This window comes from Bos javanicus, chromosome 21 (assembly GCF_032452875.1).
Source record: "Bos javanicus breed banteng chromosome 21, ARS-OSU_banteng_1.0, whole genome shotgun sequence".
Taxonomy (NCBI): domain Eukaryota; kingdom Metazoa; phylum Chordata; class Mammalia; order Artiodactyla; family Bovidae; genus Bos; species Bos javanicus.
The window spans coordinates 34513948-34537530 of NC_083888.1; the positions used below are offsets into that span (position 1 = coordinate 34513948).

At 41.8% G+C, this 23583-nt stretch overlaps 1 protein-coding gene across 6 annotated transcripts in view; it reads right to left on the minus strand.

The window, feature by feature from the left end:
- The window catches only part of STXBP6 (syntaxin binding protein 6), a 279081-nt gene that overhangs the window by 58062 nt on the left and 197436 nt on the right, over positions 1 to 23583 (minus strand). For all 6 annotated transcript variants that reach the window (XM_061394898.1, XM_061394900.1, XM_061394896.1 and 3 more), the window contains 2 exons: positions 3204 to 3334; positions 2118 to 2283 (listed from right to left, as the gene is read on the minus strand). In XM_061394898.1, coding sequence (XP_061250882.1) covers positions 2118 to 2283; positions 3204 to 3334 — 297 coding nt within the window. The remainder of the gene's footprint in view (positions 1 to 2117; positions 2284 to 3203; positions 3335 to 23583) is intronic.

Here is a 23583-nt window from a genome sequence, read left to right on the forward strand (position 1 = left end):
TGGCAGATGAGTAAATGAAGGAATGAAACGGGTTGTTCTGAGAGAAGAAATGAGAGCTTCAGGGAGAAGAGGGAAGAAGGCTACCTAGTGCTGTCCTTTAGGGGAGGAGGAAGGGAAGTTCCCAAAGCTCTCCTTAACCTTCGCAGGACAGTGGAAAGAGTCTGTCCCCTCCCCCCACCTACACCCTGCTTCCATTCTGAGGAAATGCAGTCATCCCCATGGAACCACTTCGGCTTCTGACGCTGTCTGCCTCCCGTATGGCACCTGGAGGAGTGGAGTGCTCGAGGGAAGTCTGTCTCCAAGGGCAACCGAAATTTCAAATCCATATGTCACACTGTTTTTTTAGAGGAGACTCTGCTCAAGTGCTAGCTAGGCAAGCAACTGACGATACTACACTGCTACCGACGGGGAAAATGTTTCCTAGCATAAGATCAAGAAGCAAGTTTGATTCTAGGATGGGACAGAAAATTCTAATGAAGAATGAGGGAAAGCTGGAATTTCCTTGCCAATTTTCCATTCCCTGAGAACATGGCCATCTGTGGTCCTCAGCCTGGGTCCTCTGACCTTTGGCCAAGTCTGTTAAGGCTGGACTTTCAAAGCACAATTCATTTGATCAGCACTGATGCCACAGACAGGAGAGGGGGTTCTACCTCATTATATCTTCCAAACAGTAAGAGGTCAGTGTTTGATATTTCCTTTTCTTTCAACAATTGTGTCTAATAGTTTTTTCACTTTTGTTCCATAGGATGCAGCCACATTGAAGAAAATATGCACTCATCACCTCTTCTGTTTTTCTAGGACTAATTAAAGCAGCTATAACACAAAGGTCTGCATCAGCATTTGAGAGGCTTTTCAAGGTTCGTATGGTGTGAGCAACTTCCTATGTCAGAAGCACGCTGACACTTCAGTGGATAATAATGAAGTGCTGACAGCATTTTCTCCCACCACATCTAGTGGACTAACGGCTAAGTGACAGTGTGCACGGCAGCCACTAGGACAGGATGATGGATTCTGCCTCATATTCATATGAAAGATATATATAGCTCAAGGGGAAAATGTAATGTTTCTAATGTGACCTTCACTTGACATTTGATTAAGACAAAGTTGGTACTTTTTTTTTTTTTTTAGAAGATGCTTTCAAAACCAGGAGAACATATCAGTGAAAAGATCAATGATATACACACTCTTCCTTAACTCTGAGTGACTGGCAAGGCTTTACACTTTCAGCAGTTTCAATTCTCTAAAAAGAAACGCCACCTAGAAGAAACATGCTGCTGCTGCTGCTGCTGCTAAGTCGCTTCAGTCGTGTCCGACTCTGTGCGACCCCATAGACGGCAGCCCACCAAGCTCCTCTGTCCCTGGGACTCTCCAGGCAAGAACACTGGAGTGGGTTGCCATTTCCTTCTCCAATGCATGAAAGTGAAAAGTGAAAGTGAAGTCGCTCAGTTGTGTCTGACTCTTATCGACCCCATGGACTACAGCCTACCAGGCTCCTCAGTCCATGGGATTTTCCAGGCAAGAGTACTGCAGTGGGGTGCCATTGCCTTCTCCGGAAATGTGCTAAGCACCCTCTAAACATTTCTCATTAACGTTCCTGTACTGGTACTTGCTCCTATAAGGCTGGCTTACAGCTCTCATCCTAAATCAGCTGTCTGCCAATTAAGGAATAAATGAGAGACTATTGCTATTTGAGGTTGCTATTTGAGAGAAGGAACTGGATCTGCAGGAATGTTCATATCAATAGTTGTAAAACATCTTGAGAAATACTAGGAAAAAAGCAACTCTAAAAATGTCCTGTGATGAAATGATAGAAATGGTAGTGAGGAAACCAAATGCACAGGTTATTCTAATAAAGGGACAGGCTTCCTCTCCTGGTACAAATAATCTGATCTAAAGGGTTAATTCCTTTAAAAAGATTGGTTTTGGGATAAGACTGAAAACACACCACTGTGTCTTTAGCATACAAAGAGCTCCCAGAATGGTCCTCAGGCAGTCCAGCTCTGAGCATCCGGATTCTTTTTTTCTGGTCTTTAATTATGCTGCTGAGCACCTAACTCTTTATATAAAAGCGAGTGGAAGGAAACGGGATGGCTAAAGTCATTCAAACGCCCACTCACCTCCCATGATTTTGGACTGGCAGTTAATAAACTCCGGCTTCCTGTCTGTGAGGTAGCGCTGGCAGGTGTGGTGGAGGATCTGGAAGAAGGTACATTTTTCTGAGGCTGTGCTGGCTACCCACTGGTCAAAGGCATTTTCAAACAACAAATCAAACTCTGCAGAATCCTGGAAAAGACATTGAAAGAATGAATGATCTCCATCTCTAAAAATTGCGGCTTCCAGTTTACCATATTAAGACTCATAAAGGCTAAAACTTTTCCGAGACTTTGTTCCTAATCACAAGGTTCATCTTGATTAGCACCAGGGGCACAGAGTCCACCTTTCTCTTTTTATCAAGCAGATCTCTTGTCTCACAGTGTTTTGAGATGTCCCCAAAAAGCAACGAGCACAGAAGTCCCTTTAGCTTAACCGCATATCAACTTGTATCCTATTTCAGATTATACATGGTCTTTCCCATTGCTCAAAAAAGGATTACTTCAGGTTCCTGGCACTGAACAATATTAATCTTGTCCCTAACCTTTGGTAGGGAAAGATTATCCCTTATTATTGTAGTGTATAGTTTCATTTCACATTTCATTTTTCCTCATCATTGATATATGGTTAGTGTATAAGCAAAGGGAATTTACTTGCATACATAACTCTACCATGAAATGTTTCATGTATTAAATCCAATGGAATTCTAATACATCATTTTTAAGGTGCAGTTCATTTATTTGATTTTTGGTAAATAAACCTCATCCCTGATTGCATTAGAAGACAGATGGAACTTTGCTGAACATGGTTTTTCATACTGATAATCACAGATGTGATTATCTGAACTCTGCACTTGGCACTTCGCTCTTTGTATTGGAGGTAGCTAGCATTTCTTCAATATGCATCTCCTTAGGTGCCTCTGTCCAACATGATGAAAAGATTTATAATTTCCCATAAGACAGGCACAGGAATCAGAAAGTCTCAGCCACATAACTGGAACAGAGAAATAGCCTTGTCAAAAACGACTCAGACACCCACCAGTCTGCCAAGGTCAACGAGAGAGTCACTGTGAGAGAAGAACACCGTGGCTCGGCACTGGACAGTTCACTCACCCGATTAGGATCGATGCCGTTAACCTGGCGCAGCTGCTCGAGCATCCACTGGGACCGCCGCACAAATGACGTGGAGCCTTCAAACTGTTTGACCTTCGTAATGGATGCCTGCGTGGGTTTCTTGTTGGTCACTGCCAAGAAAAGACCACTCTGATCAGTGAGTGTGCAGGGTGGGTTGGATTCCCATTCACAGGTGTTTCTGTCTTATGCCTACATGCATATGTGCCATAAAAGAGAGAGAAAAAATGACATATTTGTGTGTGTGTGTGTACATGTGTATCCGTGTAAATATAGAGGGAAGGAAGAGAGAGGGGGAGGGAAGTGCAGAGACAAAGAGAAGCAGAGGAAAACAGAAAATGAATGAGTATGTGTGCCTTTAGTGAGAGGCGAACTCAAAAGAAACAGACGTTATAATCTGCACCCTCGAGCAGTTACAATATAATTTTAACTGTAAGGGCAGCTTCATTGATGCCTTCATCCACTCACATTGAACACGACAGGGACAATTAATAGCAAGCCCCTCTAATGGAGGCTCCAAATAAACCATGATGGTTAGCAGGGAAAGCAGCACAAAGGGCTGAGAGCATTAGGTAGGGGTGGCTGGGAAAGGCTACCTTTTAAAGGTACAGTTTACTGGTTCCCTGACGCAACTACAATGCATATTTCTAATGCTGCAGTCCAGTGTAAGTATTCCAGGCTTCAGTGATAAAAGAATAAGAAATACCTCACTCAAAAAAAAAAAAAAAAATTGGCCTTATAGTTCAGTTCAGTCATGCGAACTTTGCGACCCCATGGACCGTAGCACTCCAGGCCTCCCTGTCCATCACCAACTCCTGAAGTCTACTCAAATTCACGTCCACTGAGTTGGTGATGCCATCCAACCATCTCATCCTCTGTCATCCCCTTCTCCTCCTGCCCTCAATCTTTCCCAGCATCGGGGTCTTTTCAAATGAGTCAGTTCTTCGCATCAGGTGGCCAAAGTATTGGAGTTTCAGCTTCAACATAAAGTACAGTTAGTTTGTATCTAATCTGCATCTAATTATAACCTTGGCCCCCCTCCACATATGAATTCCTTAGGCTACCACAGCTGCAGGCCTGCGGCAGCTCCTCCTCTCGGCCTTGGTCAGTTCTCCCTTCCACGCTGAGGATGGACCTTCTCACTTCTCAGACAGAGATCAAGTACCAGCCAGCAGGAGAGAGTCACTCTGAACTTTTTGCCTGTCTGCCTACTTCTTGACTTAGAGCCTCAAGGGAGGTGAGGTAATTAAGTATTTTAAAAGGATTTTCCTCAAAGCTCCTCCTGAGCTCTGGCTGTAGGAATTGTAAGTTTAAATAGAATTGATGCTATTAAAGGAAGCAGGAAAAGTGGAAAGCACTCCTCGTAATGAATGCAATCCTAGTAAGCCTGTACATCAATGCTACATTCTTTCTTAGTTTCAAAGCAGCCCACAGATCCCACACTTTGAAATAACCATGCAATGCTCAACAGATGGCAAAACGAATCCTTGCGGGATGAAGGACAGAAAGTACCTGTGCCAGTTACGGTTGGTGGTAAGAAGGCTCTCCTTCACACACAGCAGAGTTTATCACAGCTTCAGTGTCTGGGGTCATTTAGGCAGAAAAACAGTGACCAAGAGGGGAAAGTGAACAAAAATATACGGGTACTCCGCCTTTAGGTGAGAAACCTATGGTCTAGGACTGGGCTTTTTTTAGGATCTCAGTCCATCCTTCTCTTTTTGTTCCTAACCAGAATTTAGCAAACATTTTTTTTTTAATTTCAAATAATGATTAGGTTTAATGACCATGATTCAGTTATATTTTGGCTAAACGCTTATGAACATTTCACACCAATTGCGTTTACTTTCATGATTAAAAAATCATCATCCCTTAAACAACCAAGATCAAGGAAATGTTATTGTCTTCCATCCACAAATGGCCTGTCTGGCCTACAGCTCCACATATAAGCCTGTTTAAGTCCATGAGGAACAATCTTTCCCCTCACTAAATTCATGCAATATTACCAGTCTACCCAGGGCTGTCTATCCACTTAATTCATTTAATTTGTGTGTCCATGTGACACAAAAGGGACTCTCCTAAATTTCTCTGATAGTCATACCCTGCTCTGCTGTTTTAATAGCAAAGGAAACAACACATCTGGAATATATGTGGGTCCTAAAATGTGCTTAAAAGATTAAAGAATGCTTTGCAATAACAGGAAAACATGGGTTCCTGTATTAGACCCACACCCCTAAACACACACAGAGGATTTCCTTCCTTGTTTATGTAAATTACATGGCATTTAGGCATCCTGGGAAACATGAAGGTTTTCCTTCTGACTTCAGTTAACTCTTACTTTTATTACCGGTTCACTTATTTCCAACTAGTTTACAGCATAATAAAAGTTCAAACATAATTCATGATGGTTGTAATTATTGGCCTGTTTGGGACTGACATTTTAGGAAAGCAAGTTCCACTGGAAGTTTGTCACTGAACATGAGAAGGGTAGGAACTCCACCCACCCAACAAATGCCCCTCGGAATTGTTCACGAGCGATCACATTGCTTCATGGTCATTTTTAACAGAGGCAGATATGACTTCATCCATTCCTGCTTTTTTTACCCTCTATTAGTTTACTCCTTGCCCAGTTCTTGGAATCTGATAATTTTCCTGGGCACTGAGCCCGGTTTAGTTTAATTTTTGTTTAGTGTTATTATCTCCAACATCCCACTTTCTATTTTGAAGCAGGTGCCTTAAAATTATATTATTATATACACATTATATAGAATTAAATGAAGACTTCCCCCTTCTGAAATCAAAACATTTGCACAATCATGCCATTGCCAGACTTTCTGAGTTCTGTGTTTGAAGAAGCCATGTTTTAACCCCTTTCTATTTTGGTGTTTTCCGGATCCACAGCTGTTAAAAATAAGTCATTCAGTCAAATTCCAGATGTCTAGTGAAAACAGCAATTCACCTTCTCCTTCCCAAGGGCAGCTAATTTACAGCACATTCTGGAAAATGCAACCAAATGATCTGGATCAGTACCCCGGAGGGTAGATTTCATATTCATTATTTTGAAAAACTTTAAAGGTGAGATAATCAGGGCATTTTGTCATAGCTTCATCTTTCATGAGGAAAAGGTAAATATACAAGCATTTAGAGAGGGTATGATGATATTCCCAAGTAATACTGCAGACTACCCAGAATCAGCCCCATCCCCTAATTTTCCACTCCAACCCACACATCAAAATCACCTGGGAGTTTTACAACAAAAATACCCAACACTGTCAGTCAGAATCTTTGGGGATGGAGTCCTGGCATCCATATTTTAAATCTTTCCAGTTGACTTGGAGGCACTTTGAGTGCTAACAGCTACTGAACTATGTGCTTACTCATTTAACAAATATTTATGGAGCATTTATTAGATGGAAGATACAGAAGGAAGTTTTGAGGATTTTTCAAATATTAAGAAAGAAGTGGTTCTCAATCAATAACTTTGGTGAGGAGGAGATAAGAATGATGCTATAGAGAATAAAGTATCATAGAATAAATGACACACGAGTCATCTGAGATGTATGTGGGGGGGGGGTGCGGATTTAAGGACCAAAGTAAAGTTGGGGAAAGTCAGGGAGGTTTCATGAGGCAGCCACATTCTGGGCAGTATAACATCCCTCACCAGGACATCTGTGATTTTCCCCAAATTGGCCTTTTAACCAGCTTGACCATTCAAACTGGAATATATAAGGCTGAACCATCTTTTAAGAACTCCTTGCCAAAACAATCTTAAGAAAGAAGGACAAAGCTGGAGGTATTATATGCCCTGATTTCAAACTATACTACAAAGTTACAGTAATCAAAACTGTACAGTACTGGCACACACACACAAAGATCAATGGAACAGAATAGAATCTAGAAATAAACTCATGCATATATGGTCAATTAATTTCAACAAGGGATCTAAAAATACACAGTGGGGAAAAGACAATCTCTTCAATAAATAGTGTTGGGAAAACTTTGACGTTGCATCCACATGCAAAAGAATAAAACAGCATTTACAAAAATAAACTCAAAATGAATTAACATCTTAACTATACGACCTGAAACCATAAAACTCCTGGACAAAAACATAGGCAGTATAGTCTCTGACACTGGTCTTAGGAATGATTTTTTTGGATCTATTTTCTTAGGCAAAGGCAACAAAAGCAAAAATAAATGAATGGGACTACAAAACTAAAAAGCTTTTGCACAGTGAAGGAAACCATCAACAAAATGAAAAGGAAACTTACTCAATGGGAAAAGATATTTGCAAATGATAGCTCTGATAAGGGGTTACTATTCAAAATATATAAAGAACTCACACAACTTGGTATCAGTAAAAACAAACAATCCAGTTAAAAAATGGGCAGAGGACCTGAATAGATAGTTTCCCAAGGAAGACATAACGATGGCCAACATACACATAAAAACATGTTCAGCATCACTAATTATTCAGTTCAGTTCAGTTCAGTCGCTCAGTCATGTCTGACTCTTTGAGACCCCATGAATTGCAGCACGCCAGGCCTCCCTGTCCATCACCAACTCCTGGAGTTCATTCAAACTCATGTCCATCGAGTCGGTGATGCCATCCAGCCATCTCATCCTCTGTCGTCCCCTTCTCCTCCTGCTGCCAATCCCTCCCAGCATCAGAGTCTTTTCCAGTGAGTCAACTCTTCACATAAGGTGGCCAAAGTACTGGAGTTTCAGCTTTAGCATCATTCCTTCCAAAGAACACTCAGGACTGATCTCCTTTAGAATGGACTGGTTGGATCTCCTTGCAGTCCAAGGGACTTTCAAGAGTCTTCAAAATGCAAATAAAAACTACAATGAGATATCACTTCACACTGTCAGAATGGCTGTTATCAAAAAGACAACAGATAACAAATGTGGGCGAAGATGTGCAAAAAACAGGACTGCTGGTTGGAATGTTAACTGGTGCCACCACTGTGGAAAACAGTATGGAGTTTCCTCAGAAAATCAAAAAAAAGAACTACCATATGAGGCAGGAATTCCACTTCTGGGTATTTATCCAAAGAAAACAAAAGTGCTAATTTGAAAAGACATATGCACCTCTATGGAGAAGGCAATGGCACCCCACTCCAGTACTCTTGCCTGGAAAATCCCATGGACGGAGGAGCCTGGTGGGCTGCGGTCCATGGGGTTGCGAAGAGTCGGACACGACTGAGCAACTTCACTTTCACTTTTCACTTTCATGCATTGGAGAAGGAAATGGCAACCTACTCTAGTGTTCTTGCCTGGAGAATCCCAGGGACGGGGGAGCCTGGTGGGCTGCTGTTTATGGGGTCACACAGAGTCCGACACGACTGAAGCGACTTAGCAGCAGCAGCAGCAGCATGCACCTCTATGTTCGTTCCAGTATTACTTACTATAGCCAATATAATGAAGCAGCCTAAGTGTTCATCAATAGATGAACAGACAAATCAGATGTTGTATACATATATAGTGGGATATTACACAGCCATAAAATAGCAAACTTTTTCCATTTGCAACAAAATGGACAGACCTAAAGGGTATTATATTAAGTCAAATAAGACAGATAAAGACAAATATTGTATGATTCATTTATATGTGGAATCTAGAAACAAAGCTAACATTCAAAACAAAACAGAAACAGACTCACGGATACAGAGAACAAACTGGTGGTTGCCAAAGGGGAGGCAAAGGGAGGGGCTGGATGAAATAGGTGAAGGGGATTAAGAGGCACAAACTTCCAGTTATAAAATAAGTCATGGGGATGTGATGTACAGAATAGGGAATATAGTCAATATTATTGCAGGACCTTTGTATGATCAGGTAGTTCAGTCGCTCAGTCATGTCTGACCCCAGGAACTGCAGCACACCAGGCTTCCCTGTCCATCACCAACTCCCGGAGTTTACTCAAACTCATGTCCATTGAGTCGGTGATGCCATCCAACCAACTCATCCTCTGTTGCCCCCTTCTCCTCCCACCTTCAATCTTTCTCAGCATCAGGGTCTTTTCCAATGAGTCAGTTCTTTGCATCAGGTGGCCAAAGTATTGGAGTTTCAGCTTCAACATCAGTCCTTCCAATGAATATTCAGGACTGATTTCCTATAGGATGGACTGGTTGAATCTCCTTGCTGTCCAAGGGACTCTCAAGACTCCTCTCCAACACCACAATTCAAAAGTATCAATTCTTTCCTGCTCAGCTTTCTTTATAGTCCAACTCTCACATCCATACGTGACTACTGGAAAAACTATAACTTTGACTAGACGGACCTTTGTTGGCAAAGTGACGTCTGTGCTTTTTAATATGCTGTCTAGGTTGGTCATAACTTTTCTTCTAAGGAGCAAGCATCTTTTAATTTCATGGCTACAGTCACCATCTACAGTGATTTTGGAGCCCCCCAAAATAAAGTCTGTCACTGTTTCCATTGTTTCCTCATCGTATGGTGACACATGGCTATTAGACTTATCATGGTGATCAATTTGTAGTGTATATAAGTCTTGAATTATTATATTGCACGTCAACTATACCTCAATGAAATAAAAATTTGATGGCATCCCAAGGCATTTAGAATAAAACCCAAGTCCCTTACCATGACCTGCAAAGTCCTGGATGATCTGGCCCTTAAGTACCTGTTCATTCTCATCTCATTCCATTCTCCCTTTTGTCCCCCAGGCTCCAGTCATCTTTTCCTCCTGGAAAACGGCAACCACTGTATACCCTTTGCAAATGCTATTCCCTTCATAGAAACTCCCTTTTCCTATGTGTGTGTTTGAGAGTATGTTTCATTGTTATCTCTTGCTCACTGTTCTGATTTCAGCTTATATGTCATCTCCATTGAAAAAACTTCTGTGATTATCATATCCAAGCAGGTTCCCCATCATGTTATTTTTTTCACTGACCTCTGTTTATTTCACAACAGGTTTATTTCAAGCCTGGGTAAAATATTCAATGTTTACTTCTCTGACATATTTGTGAAGAATTAAAATTAGATTGTTATCAGGTCCATCTAGTTCTAAAACACAGAAGATATGGATAAATCCCCACAAAGATAGGAAGTAGTGATGTAGGATCCTATAGACTGACATAAGCACTTTAAATTTTTTGAAGCTTTTTAAACATAGCTTCTGTTTTTTTTCTCTTGAACTTGACAATATCTCTGTGACAGAGGCAGGGTTATTGCTATAATCATGTATTATATTTATGGACAATGAAACTGGGGCACAGAAAGAGTTGACTTTCCTAAGCAATGTTGGTAATTAAAAACAAAACAAAACAAAACAAAACCTGTGACGTAAACAATGAACTAAGAGTCTATATCTGTTGCTCTTTCCACTACAGCTTTTTGCTATAATGTCAAATGTCACATTTCATTGGGTGTTAAAGACTATCACAACAGAGAAGCCATTTCCAGAATATCTATAAGACCACTGAGTCATCTGCATTGGGACTCACTCAATAAGTCAAGTTTTGGGGTTATCCAAGCCTAATGCATCTTTTCACTCATTCCTGGACATCGTTGCTTTCTGTGGTGGTATCAGAGGAAGACAGAAGCATAGGGCAAACCAAGTGCATGTCTTTCTACTACCAGTTCTGACAAAAAGAATTTGGTTTTCATTGCCTCCATGCCTCCTCTTTAGCCTTTCTGGAGACTTGATCTACTTCTCAGCTGTAGTTAAGAAGCAGTGTTAGAAACTCTTAGGTCTAGAATATCATTACCGTCATTACTCAAGTGGTGTAACAATCTCTTTCTCATGAACTAAAGGCCTAAAGAGTTAAACGGTCCAGTCATGACACATCATTCAGAAATAAGACACTTAGTTATAGTCAGAGTGGAGACCACCAGCTTTGCTTTTGCCCAATCAGAAAATTCTATGTAATCAAAACCAGATAAGCCAGCCAATAGTAAAGCACCATCTAGTCTGATCAGAACCAGTCTTACATTAAGTCAGGAATTGGTGGAAGAGGGGGACAAAGGCTGTCATCAGAAATGAAAACCAGAAACACAAGTTACTTGCATGTGGTGCAAACCGGCAGAAGAACACGTACTCTGCCAGGGATTAAGAAGCTGATTCTCCATTTCAAGGTCCAGTGGTTTTGTAACTGCCCTTTTTTTTTTTTTTTTCAGTCACTCTTTCCCCTATAATCTCATTCATAGTATCACTTCTCAATTGCCCCAAACAGGAAAATCAATGTTGCCCAAATACAAAAGATCTAGTCTCAATCCTATTATTTTAAAGAAAACAAATAATCCGCATTTAAATAAAATAATGACTCACCACCTCTATATCCTCTACCTGAACATTTCTTTTTAACATTAAACTCAAATTGAATCTTATTATAACTTTATGTAGTCATTTCTAAAAAAAAAAAGAAAGATGCTAAAGAACAAACTGCATTGATATCCTCAATACAGTCTGATGTTGAGGCTAAGGCAGCTAAAACGCAGAATTTACCATTCGTATGTACCTAAAATACTTAAAAATGTCATCATGCTTAGCCCTCTCTGTCTCGTAGTTGAGGGAAGGTCAGCATTTTGTGGTGTGCCTTAGCCCTCTGCTCTGCTGGAGTCTAATGGTCAGATGTTTTGAATTCAATAAGAGTGCTGATGTGAAATAAACAATTTGGAACAAAGTAAAAAAGTGATGTCTACACAGAATCTCACCAGGGCTGCTCTCTGTGTCAGAGGTGATAGACATAAAGGAACAAAAAGAAAAAGAAACTCTCTGAGATGTGATTCAGGAAGTAAAAGCAAGATTGAGCATGCCTTCTGGGTGCAGATGTGGTGAAGAGATGGGCTAAGAGGACATAATGAGAAATGATTACTTGGAACTGTTTTTCTTAATGCTTTTCCCAAACCCTAATGTATGATAATTCCAGGTGAATTTCACAGTTGTTCAGTCACTCAGTCAGTCATATCTGAGTCTTTGCGATCTCATGAACAGCAGCATGCCAGGCTTCCCTGTCCTTCACTATCTCCCAGAATTTGCTCAAATTTATGTCCATTGAGTCATGATGCCGTCTAACCATCTCATCCTCTGTCACCGCCTTCTCCTCCTGCCCTCAATGTTTCCCAGCATCAGGGTCTTTTCCAATGAGTCGGCTCTTCCCATCAGGTGGCCAAAGTATTGGAGTTTCAGCTTCAGTCCTTCAAATGAATATTCAGGGTTGGCTTGCTTTAGGATTGACTGGTTTGATCTCCGTGCAGTCCAAGGGACTCTTAAGAGTCTTCTCCAACACCACAGTTCAAAAGCATCAATTCTTTGGCACTCAACCTTCTTTATGGTCCAACTCTCACATCCATACATGACTACTGGAAAAACCACAGCTTTGACTACATGGACCTTTCTTGGCAAAGTGATATCTCTGCTTTTGAATATGCTGTCTAGGTTGCTCATAACTTTTCTTTCAAGGAGCAAGCATCTTTTAATTTTATGGCTGCAGTCACCATCTACAGTGATTCTGGAGCCCAAGAAAATAGTCTGTGACTGTTTCCACCATTTCCCCATATATTTGCCATGAAGCGATGGGACCAGATGCCATGATCTTAGTTTTTTGAATGTTGAGTTTTAAGCCAGCCTTTTCACTCGCCTCTTTCACTTTCATCAAGAAGCTCTTTAGTTCATTTTTGCTTTCTGCCTAATGGTATCATCTGCATATTTGAGGTTGTTGATATTTCTCCTGGCAATCTTGATTCCAGGTTGTGCTTCATCCAGTCTGGCATGATGTACTCTGCACATAAGTTAAATAAGCAGGGCGATAATATACCGCCACAGTTATCTATGGAGAAATAAATTTCTCCATAATTTATTTATTTAGGATGGCAGCTGCAACAGTAATTTTATCCAGTGAGATGGCTGAATATTTACAAAACTTAGAAGCAAAAATATCCAGATTGTTATTCCACATACTTTCAGATCAGGAACCCATCATCACTGCTACAGTTAATGGGGAACGAAGCCCGGTGCTCTCCACACAGGGTTGATTATTTGCTTCTCAACTACTTCTCAAAGTGTGTCATGATTTAGGGACACAGTCGTTTAGCCTCCACAGGCTCCCAAATGGCACCAATTCATGAAATGGCCAAGTGTGTTTTTGAGGCCCTATTCTTCTCCTTCCATCTTAGGTCCTGGGAGCTCACTGGCCAGATTCTTGAAAGGACCCAAATGGGCCTGAAGGGGTAGTCTTAAATCTGATTGTTTTTAGGAAGAAAATTTTAATTGAAGTAAGCAACATCTACAATAACAAAAATGGTGGCATTTCAGCCATAACCATCAAGCCAGTAAGGACAAATACAGGATGCCCTATTAGAGTTCCTACTCCACTAACCCTGAAGGGGAGGGAAGGGAAGAGACAATGAACAGGGCTTTGAAGCTTGATTATTAAAGGCAAACTACTACGGTCTACAGGAGGGATAATCACCAAGAAAGGAGCTTTCCACGCAAATGTTTCCTTATTTGGTATCACTAGTTCTTAGGGCTGTACCTACATCATGTTCTGATCTCCAGATTGGAGGAGGAGGAGCAGACTCAAAGTCTAGGAAATTTTTCCAAAGGGATACCAAAAGTAACTGTATGGGAAACTTCTTTTTTGTAAATAAGTTTGGATGAGTCCTTCATCAGAAAGAGAAGAATAAGAGCATCTTTCATCATGCATTCTTCAGGAAGGATGGTTTTAAAATGAAAGTACAGTATCAAACCAAAGTAACTGACAACTACACATCTGCAGAGCAAGCAAACCCCTAACCTAACTCAGCAGGAAGTACCAGCTATACTAGCTAGTTTTAATATTTGCAAATTACCCACAAGGAGACAGAATTACTTTTGCAATGTACAACGTCAATGTCTCATGTCAACATGAGCTTCATTTTAAAAAATCTTCCTGGAAATTCCCTGGCAGTCCAGTGGTTAGGACCTGATGCCTTTATTCCAGGGTCCTGGGTTCAATCCTTGGTGGAGGAACTAAGATTCTGTGAGCCTTGTGGCACAGCCAAAAAAAGCAGCAAACAAACCAAACAACTTTGTGATCAAGATTTAAAAACAAACAAAATCTAGTCCCTCCCAATTATAACCTTCTTACCCTGTTGACAATGTTACTTTAACTATAGAAATATGTAGATTTTTATTGTGAAAGGGTATACATCTCAGGTCAATGACAGGCTCAGGCACACCATAAGTAGTCTTGGGGAGTTAAATCTTTATCTTGAAATCAGGAAGCATAATCCCCAGAAAGTGTGAGTTCCTGTCTCAAGATGGGTGCTGCCCTCTCCAGACAAGCAGCAACAATGCCCATTCTATTATAAAGCGATACCAGTGCCAGTCCATATAACATGCATAAATGAACAAGCAAATCAACAAAGGGCTCTCCTGATCAAAGGAAGCAGAGGAAGAACGTCAGCAACCATGAAGAAGCCAACAACTTACATCAGGCTCAACCGTTCTGTTTCAAGATCAAGCCATGGTTGTAAGGAATGTGAACTGCTTTTTTACTAGAAAAGAGGGGCATCCTGGGAACTAAGGAGAGCAGAGAAAATGGTAATAACCAAGAACTTACAGAAATACTAGGGAACTAGAAGGAAAAAAGTTGTGGGTTCAGGCCTTTGAAAACAATCTTTTTTTCCCTGCATCCTTATTCTAGCAGCATCTCTCTTGCAATTCTGTTTGTCTCAGCCTTGTTGAAAACACAACTTCAGGCCTGAGATTCAGCAACCCAAGGTTTCCAATGTGCTTGAATTTTTTAGGTTCCTCAGACTTTTCCCCATATACCTGTGGGGAAAAAATCAACTTGCATGCATTTTGGGTAAAAGGTAAACATACAATGAATTATAAAACTTGGTTAATGCTATTACTGCAAGTTTGTATTTTATATGGAAAGGGTATAACATGTCTGATTTATACAGTGTAACCTTGAAACAAACACACGCACCCCAGCCAGGGAAATAAATGCCTTGACCTGTGAGAACGCTGATGGCTTTCTGAAAGAGATTAACTCCAAATACGAAATACTGTGGTATCCAATGAAGAAAATAGAAAGGGTTAACTGCAGCCATAAAGCCTCATTCTGTTCTTACTTCCTAAATTCTGGAAACAGATACAAACATCATTTTTGATCTATTCTTAGGAGATTTACAAACAGAGGATCTAAAGACAAAGGCATCAAAGCAGGGGCTACCTGACTCAAGAATGAATTAAATTACTCTATAAGCACCTCAAAGACTGGGAATGAAACTCAAAAAAGAGATGCTTTTAACATGACACTTCCCTTTCACATTATCTGTCATATACGGAAAAGGTACTGGCCAAGGGGCAACTCTCTTTAGGGAAATGTCATATTTGGTAGAAATTTAACACACATTTTACCAGTGAGAGGTGTTAAAAAGCATTCTTAGTTCTCAATGCCCCTTACAGTGAGAAGAGAGAGAATCATTTAGTCTTTCAGCAGCTGTAAAGCAGAAGCCCTTATGTACCACCACCTCACCACAATCGCCCCCTCCCCACACCCATGTGAGGGGAGGGCCCAGTGCTCTGCTGCCTGACACAACTCCACTGTTGAGCACATTATATTTAATCTAAAGGAACCATGGAAGGATGTTATGTAGATATGGGTCACCTTCTATGTGAGAAGAGTAACAGCCACCCACAAGGAGACTTGAGAGAGAGACAGAGAATGTGCTAATGGGCCAGGAACATATAATAACAACATAGAATATCACCAGGTTTCTGGAGAAATCAGAGCTGCCGTGACTTAGCAAACGTATGTTGTCAAATATAATGACAACTATCAGTCAAGTAACGACAGATTTATCTGCTCTCTCTGCTTTCCACCCTTTTCACTACCACCATTTACTTAATACTTTTAATAGTACATTTGATGTGAAGGCTTATATCACAGAAGTTCTAGAGAAACTTGATGTCACTAAGAACTTGTCACTTTCACTCTTTACTGTGCAGGGAATAAGACCTAGCAACATGCTCTAGGTAAAGTGAAAGTTGCTCAGTTGTGTCCTACTCTTTGCGACCCCATGGACATGGAATACAGTTCATGGATTGCTCCAGGCCAGAATATTGGAGTGGGTAGCCTTTCCCTTCTCCAGGGAATCTTCCTAACCCAGGGATCGGACCGAGGTCTCCTGCACTGCAGGTGGATTCTTCACCAGCTGAGCCACAAGGGAAGCCCAAGAATACTGGAGTGGGTAGCCTATCCCTTCTCCAGCGGATCTTCCTGACCCAGGAATTGAACCGGGGTCTCCTGCCCTGCAGGTGGATTCTTTACCAACTGAGTTAGTTTTAGGTAAAGTGAATGTCAACTACATTAGTGAAAATTATCTGTGATTCAAATTAGCTGATTTTGGTAAACTCTAAGTGACAGCTACTAAAGCTAAACATCCATATACTATAAGACCCCGCAATTCTAACCTCATGTCTACAAAACAGAAATGAAGGCTACATCTACCTTTCTGCCTGAAGCAACCCAAAATGGACAAAGTGAATGAAACAGGGAATGAGAGTGGTTCCTGAGAGATCGGAAATGAATGAGGCCAGCTTCCCTGATGGCTCACATGGTAAAGAATCTGCCTGCAATGTGGGAGACTTGGGTCAATCCCTGGGTTGGGAAGATCCCCTGGAGAAGGGAACAGCTACACACTCCAGTATTCTGGCCTGGAGAATTCCATGGACAGAGAAGCCTGGCAGGTTACAGTTCATGGAGTCACAAAGAGCCAGACAGGACTGAGCAACTTTCACTTTCAGCCCCATGACTGCCCTTCTTTCCTTGTTTGAGAGTGTTTTCCAGGCTGTAGCGTGAGAAGGAGGAACCCAGGCAGGGACTGCCGGACTCTCTGCACTGAGAAGATAAGAGCTGAGCACCCAGGGAGACCAATGTCCTTAAAATTCTCAGGACAGAGCAATGAAGAGAGAGAACTTCACACACACAGAACTCCAAGACCTGCAGAGATTCAGCCTTAAGTATTTAGCTGAGTACTTCTCACCACAGGTGTGTGAGGAAATTACCTGAGGCCAAAGAAAGAACCCGGAGAAGGCAATGGCACCCCACTCCAGTACTCCTGCCTGGAAAATCCCGTGGACGGAGGAGCCTGGTAGGCTATGCAGTCCATGGGGTCGCTAGAGTCGGACACGACTGAGCGACTTCACTTTCATGCGTTGGAGAAGGAAATGGCAACCCACTCCAGTGTTCTTGCCTGGAGAATCCCAGGGACGGGGAAGCCTGGTGGGCTGCCGTCTATGGGGTCACACAGAGTTGGACACGACTGAAGCGACTTAGCAGCAGCAGCAGCAAAGAAAGAACCACTCAAAATGAATAGAGGGAATGGTAGAGCTAGACACAGTGTCTGTTCCCACCAGTCAGACATGAAAACCTCAAGATTCAGGAGGCCCCGAGATACACAGAAGGGCCTTGCTCCACGAGTCAGGAATAATTAGCCTTAGGCTGAACAGTGTTCCAGTTTCACTGACAAATGACAATGGTGCATGAAATTTATAACATGGAAAAGTAAAATGTGTGACAACAGCAGCATAAAAGTCAGAATGGGAGTAAGGGAAGTGAACTATCGGGAGGTTCTTACACATGAATTACTGTATTATCACTTTATGGGGAAGCACGTTAAGTTAAAAGATATATTCCACAAATGCAAAGGCAATCACTAAAATAAATCAGAAAGTCATGGTTATGATGTTAGTTTTATTTGTCAATTTGGCTACTGGATAGGCCATGGCACCCAAGCATTAATATTTGGTCAAACACTCTTTTTGATGTTTCTGGAAGGGTGTCTTTGGATTAATATTTAAATTGGTGGACTCCGATGGCCCTCCATGATGTGGTTAAGGAAAGGAAAGGAAAGGAAAGGAAAGGAAAGTGAAGTCGCTCAGTCGTGTCCGACTCTTTGCGACCCCATGGACTGTAGCCTACCAGGCTCCTCTGTCCATGGGATTTTCCAGGCAATAGTACTGGAGTGGATTGCCATCTCCTTCTCCAGCGGATCTTCCCGACCCAGGGATGGAACCCATGTCTCCCACATTGTAGACAGACGCTTTACCGTCTGAGCCACCAGGGCCTCATCCAATTAGCTGAAGGCCAGAATAGAACAGCAGACTGACTTGCCCAGGGCAAGAAGGAATTATGGTTTTCAGAGTTGAACTGCAACATTAGTTCTTTCCTGGGTCTCCAGCCTTCCAGCCCACCCTGCCCATTTTGGACTTGACAGCCTCCATAATTGCATGAGTGAATTCCCTGTATAAATATAAACATATATACTACAAATATTTATATAATATTAATATATACACACGTCCTATCAGTTCTGTGTCTTTGGAGAATCCTCACCAACACAATAGCTAATAAGCCAACAAAGAAAACAGTCTCACTCACAGCAACAGCTGCAAGAATAAAATACTAACATATTTAGCCAAAAGAGTACAAGGCTTGTATAGTCAAAACCACAATACGTTATTGAAGGAAATTAAAGAAGACTTAGATAAAGATTAAAACATCTTGTGCTCAAGGATTAGAAAACTTATTATTGTTAAGTATGGCAATAATCCCCAAATTGATCTACAGATTCAAGTGGACAGACACACTTTCGGTCATGGGTTAAAAGACTCAATATTATTAAGATGTTGAGAGGCAAGAATATACAAGGGAGAAAAGACAGTCTCTTCAGTAAACGGTGCTAGGAAAACTGGACAGTTCCATGCGAAGAATGGGATTAGAACGTTTTCTCATACTACATGCAAAAATAAATTCCAAATGGATTAAAGACCTAAATGTATTAATATATATCTCACCCCTTGCTAAATTACAGCAACCACTTGGCATCACTTTTCCAGTTCTTACTGGACCACCACAATGAGAATTCACCTCACACCTGTCAGAATGGCTATCAGCAAGAAGTCTGCAAATAACAAATTGTTGGGGAGGATGTGGAGAAGAGGGAACTCTTGTACACTGTTGGTGGGAATGTGAGCTGGTATAGCCACTATGGAAAAGAGTATGGAGGTTCCTCAGAAAACTAAAAATAGAGCTACCATATGATCCAGCAACTCAGCTTCTGGGTATATATCTGAAAAAGAAAAAAAGTAAATGCTAATTTGAAAAGATACATGCACCCCACAGCAGTACTGGGGCTTCCCAGGTGGCGCTAGTGGTAAGGAACCTGCCTGCCAATGCCAATGCAGGAGATGTAAGAGACACAGCTTCAATCCCTGGGTTGGGAAGATCCCCTGGAGAAGGAAATGGGAACCCATTCCAGTATTCTTGCCTGGAAAATCCCATGGACAGAGGAGCCTGGCAGGCTACAGTCCATGGGGTTGCAGGGTCAGACATGACTGAAATGATTCAGCATGCACAGCAGTATTATTTACAATTGCCAAGATATGGAAGCAACTCATATTAGTAGCATATTAGTGACTGCCTACACATAGTGGGGGGTTGGTATGGGAATGCCTGGGGCCAAGGAGGGATTACCAAGGGGTACGATGAAACTTTTGGGGGTAATGGATAGGTTCATTACTTTGATTGTGATGATTCTGCATGAAAAAGTTACTAAACTGTACCATTCAGATATGTGAAGTTACTTGCATATCAATTATACCTCAATAAAGCTATACAGTCACAAAACTAATCTATGGCAACTGTGGTCAAAATAGATGGAGGTGATTACCTTTCTGGGATGCTGGAAAGGTTCTATATTTTGATATAGTTGATGCTTACATGGTTTTATATGAAAGTGCTAGTCGCTCAGTTGTGTCTGACTCTTTGTGACCCCATGGACTGTAGCCCACCAGGCGCCTCTGTCCATGGATTTTCCAGGCCAGAATACTGGAGTGGGTTGCCATTTCCTGCTCCAGGGGAATCTCCCCAACTCAGGGATTAAATCCGTGTCTGTCGTGTCTTCTGCATTGCAGGCAGAGTCTTTACCTGCTGAGCCATCAGGGAAGTGTGGTTTTATACACATGTAAAAAATTCATTGAAATATACACTTAAGATTCATATACCTTACAATATGTAAGTTGTACCTTGAGAAAAAGTATGCCAGGGACTTCCCCGGCAGTCCAGTGGTTAAGACCCTGTGCGTCCAATGCAGGGGGTGCAGGTTTGTACCCTGTTAGGTGCGAATGCAAGACCCCACCTCCTAACACCATCACGTTGGGGGTATTATTTCAACATATGAATTGGTCACTCACTGCAATTCTGATACTTCCTTTTATAAAAATATACTTGCAAAGCTCTCCAAGTTGGCTCATGTTCTCCTCCTCTTCTGCTCATCTCTTTTGGAAACTTTCTCCAATTACCCCTACTTTTAGTTGAAGCTTCCATAACTCCCTCTTTTCAGACTTCTCCTACTCCTGTGAGCATGCTTAAGGTTTTCTTTTCCTATGAGAATCTCCTATTGGTAAGGCCAGTCCTAAAGCTCCATCCATTTTTTTAAGAAATGTGGTAGTGAGAGAAAAGAGTTACGTGTGCTGAGTCCTCTACTGCGTCCTAGGCATTCACTGCTCAGACCATTGCTTCCCTACCTGCTCATCACTCTCCAAAATTTGTCCCTGGAAAATTAAAAAAGTCTCCAAACAATGTTATCCAATGGCTCTTCTTCTGTCATCATCTTCCTTGTTTCACTGCAGCACTCTCTATAATCTAGACACACCCAAAACAATCCTTCTGGCCTTCTTTGGTCAAAATAAGCCTTTTGGGTATAAAAACTAATGACAAAGCTCAAAGATACTCAAGCACTGGACATGTTCAAGGATAAGAAAGACTGCAAAATACTAAGAGGAGGAAAGAATGAGTGAAGTCACAGACACAAGGAAGTGCCAGATCATGAAGGCCTTGGTGGACAAGGCTTTGTAAGCATGAAGCAGGAATGTAATCTGATTCACATTTTAAAAAATGCTGGCTAGCTGTTGCAGGTCCTGGTCATGGTAGGAGGGTGCATGGAAGCAGGAAAATCACTTAGGAACGTCCAGTGCAGTAGACTAGGAGACAGGTGACAGTACTTAGACCAGATGGCAATATGACAGATATACAGAAAAGGGGACAGTCTGTCCACTCTCCATAGCTGTTGACCCCCCAGAGGAAATCCTCAAGGTCACTCACCAAGTCCCAGACACTGTCCTACTCTTATACCTTGTGTACTGTCTATTAAACATCACACTTTGTGCTTGTCAGAATAAAGAGCACTCTGATTTGTACTTTTATATATCTGTATGTGTTATCTACCTACCATGTTAAACATCCTGCAAATAAAAGGTGATGTCTTTGCACAGTTCAGGAGGGCGACCAACAGAGTTCTAATTTAATCATGTATCACATGAAATATCTCCATTCTGATCAGTGATAATCAAGTATTTGCTGTAGGTCCTGATGGCTGTGGTTAGCAATATCTCACTTACTCTAATCTCTTTTTTAGCTGTGTCTCTGTTTTTCTTTTTCTGTCTGGAGTCATTTAAGGCAATGTCAGAGAAGGGAGAAGAAAAAAAGAATAACCAGGCACACCTGATTACAAATTCTGATACGTGGTAAAGAGCTGCTTCTCTTGCACGGAGAGCCAGCACCTCTGTGACTTCTGCTGCAAATTCCAAGGTGGAACACATTGTTAAGCATTTCATTAGTATTTATGGAACAGCCTAGGAATCATTTCCGAAATAAATGATGCCACTTGTGGTAAATGAGTCCTTCCTAAGGAAAATCCCAGGGGATCTTTCAATAGCACAGCCTTGATGAAGATTCAGAACAAAAAGAGTAAAATGCCTGATCCTCTGGTGCCGCGTGAGTAGCGATACACACACCCTCCTCCATACGACTACCCACTGACCATCTCCACATAAGCCAGAACATAACTGGCAGGCAAACAGCCTCAGGGAGATGAGGCGCAATGGTGGCTATGTCAGCTCTTCTCAAAACTCAGCTGGTCACAAAGTCTGCAGGTCTCCACTTGCTTGTTCCATGGTCCCACTCCTCTCCCTCGGACCTACAGCCTCGACCAAGGGCGATTCTGACTAAGCCAATCTGCATTGGAGAGCAGTGGCCATCCTGGGTGGGTTCCTCTGTGACAGAAAAAGATGTAGCTACTCTCAGTAAATGCTGAACATGGTCACTAAACCTGTGCCCAGGGGCTTAGGGATATAGTTGAGTTTTCCCCTTATCTTTCAGTTCATTCACTGTGGAGTGCAGGTCTTTACTTTTACTGGATGTTACTGTGCATCTTCACTAGGAAAAGGCATTATAAAGAATGGGGGGGACACATGTATACCTGTGGCTGATTCACGTTGGTATATGGCCTGGGTTCGATCCCTGGGTTGGGAAGATCAACTGGAGGAGGGCTTGACCACCCACTAGAGCACTCTTGCCTGGAGAATCTCCATGGACAGAGGAGCCTTGTGGACTACAGTTCATGGGGTCACAAAGAGTCGGACACGACTGAGCGACTAAGCACACACAGCACAAGGCAAAAACCATCGCAATATTGTAAAGTAATTATCCTGCGATTAAAACAAATAAATTAATCTAAAAAATGAATACCAAGAGCAAACATAGCTGATGTCAGGTGACAAAAAACTTACTGAAGGATCATGCAGGCCAGTCAGTAGACTTGACTAACTTAGAATTCTCAAACTCTTTGCATGAAATTAATTTGGCACCAAAACCTCACTCTACTTGGACTGAAATTTGGAGCAGAGATCACTGATAGTGCATTGCAAGTTAACTTAAATTTGTTGTAAAACTACATTTAGCCCCTTTAACCAGGGGCCAAATGTGTGAATTCCTTATATCATCACAAAAAATTATAACTTGTACTGACCCCTTCAAAAGCAATATTTTGCATTCTTTTGGTGTGCAAGCTAAAGCTCTGTTCAGTTTAGGACATTAGTTTGATAGAACTAAAGCTCACTTAGACGCTCTGTGTAGGTGTGATGGGTAGTTTGCCAAGGTTTCCACAATGGCCACGGAAAGGATGGGGATGTACTGCAGGTCTTGCTCTGTCAAACAGTACATTAGGAATGTGCCAGATGATGATGTGAGTGGCCCAAAGGTCACCTGAACTCTTACAGTGCAGCGAGCAGCTGGATATTTACTACCTGCAGAAGCAAATGATAAAAGATCTCGCCTCCAGGGCACGGACCACTGCACTGCGCTGCTGCTCTCCAGTCAAGGTTCATACTGGATGGTACCCAGAGGGACTGGGATAAGACCAGGTCCCAGTTTTTAAATGTCAAGATCGCTCACTCAGAAACTCTGACATCTTCCCATAACCTAAGATGCAGTCCACTCAAATGTCATTGCCTAGGACCACAGACTCAAAAATACTCACCTTGCTCATTAGAGGCAGTAACTCTTTAAGCACC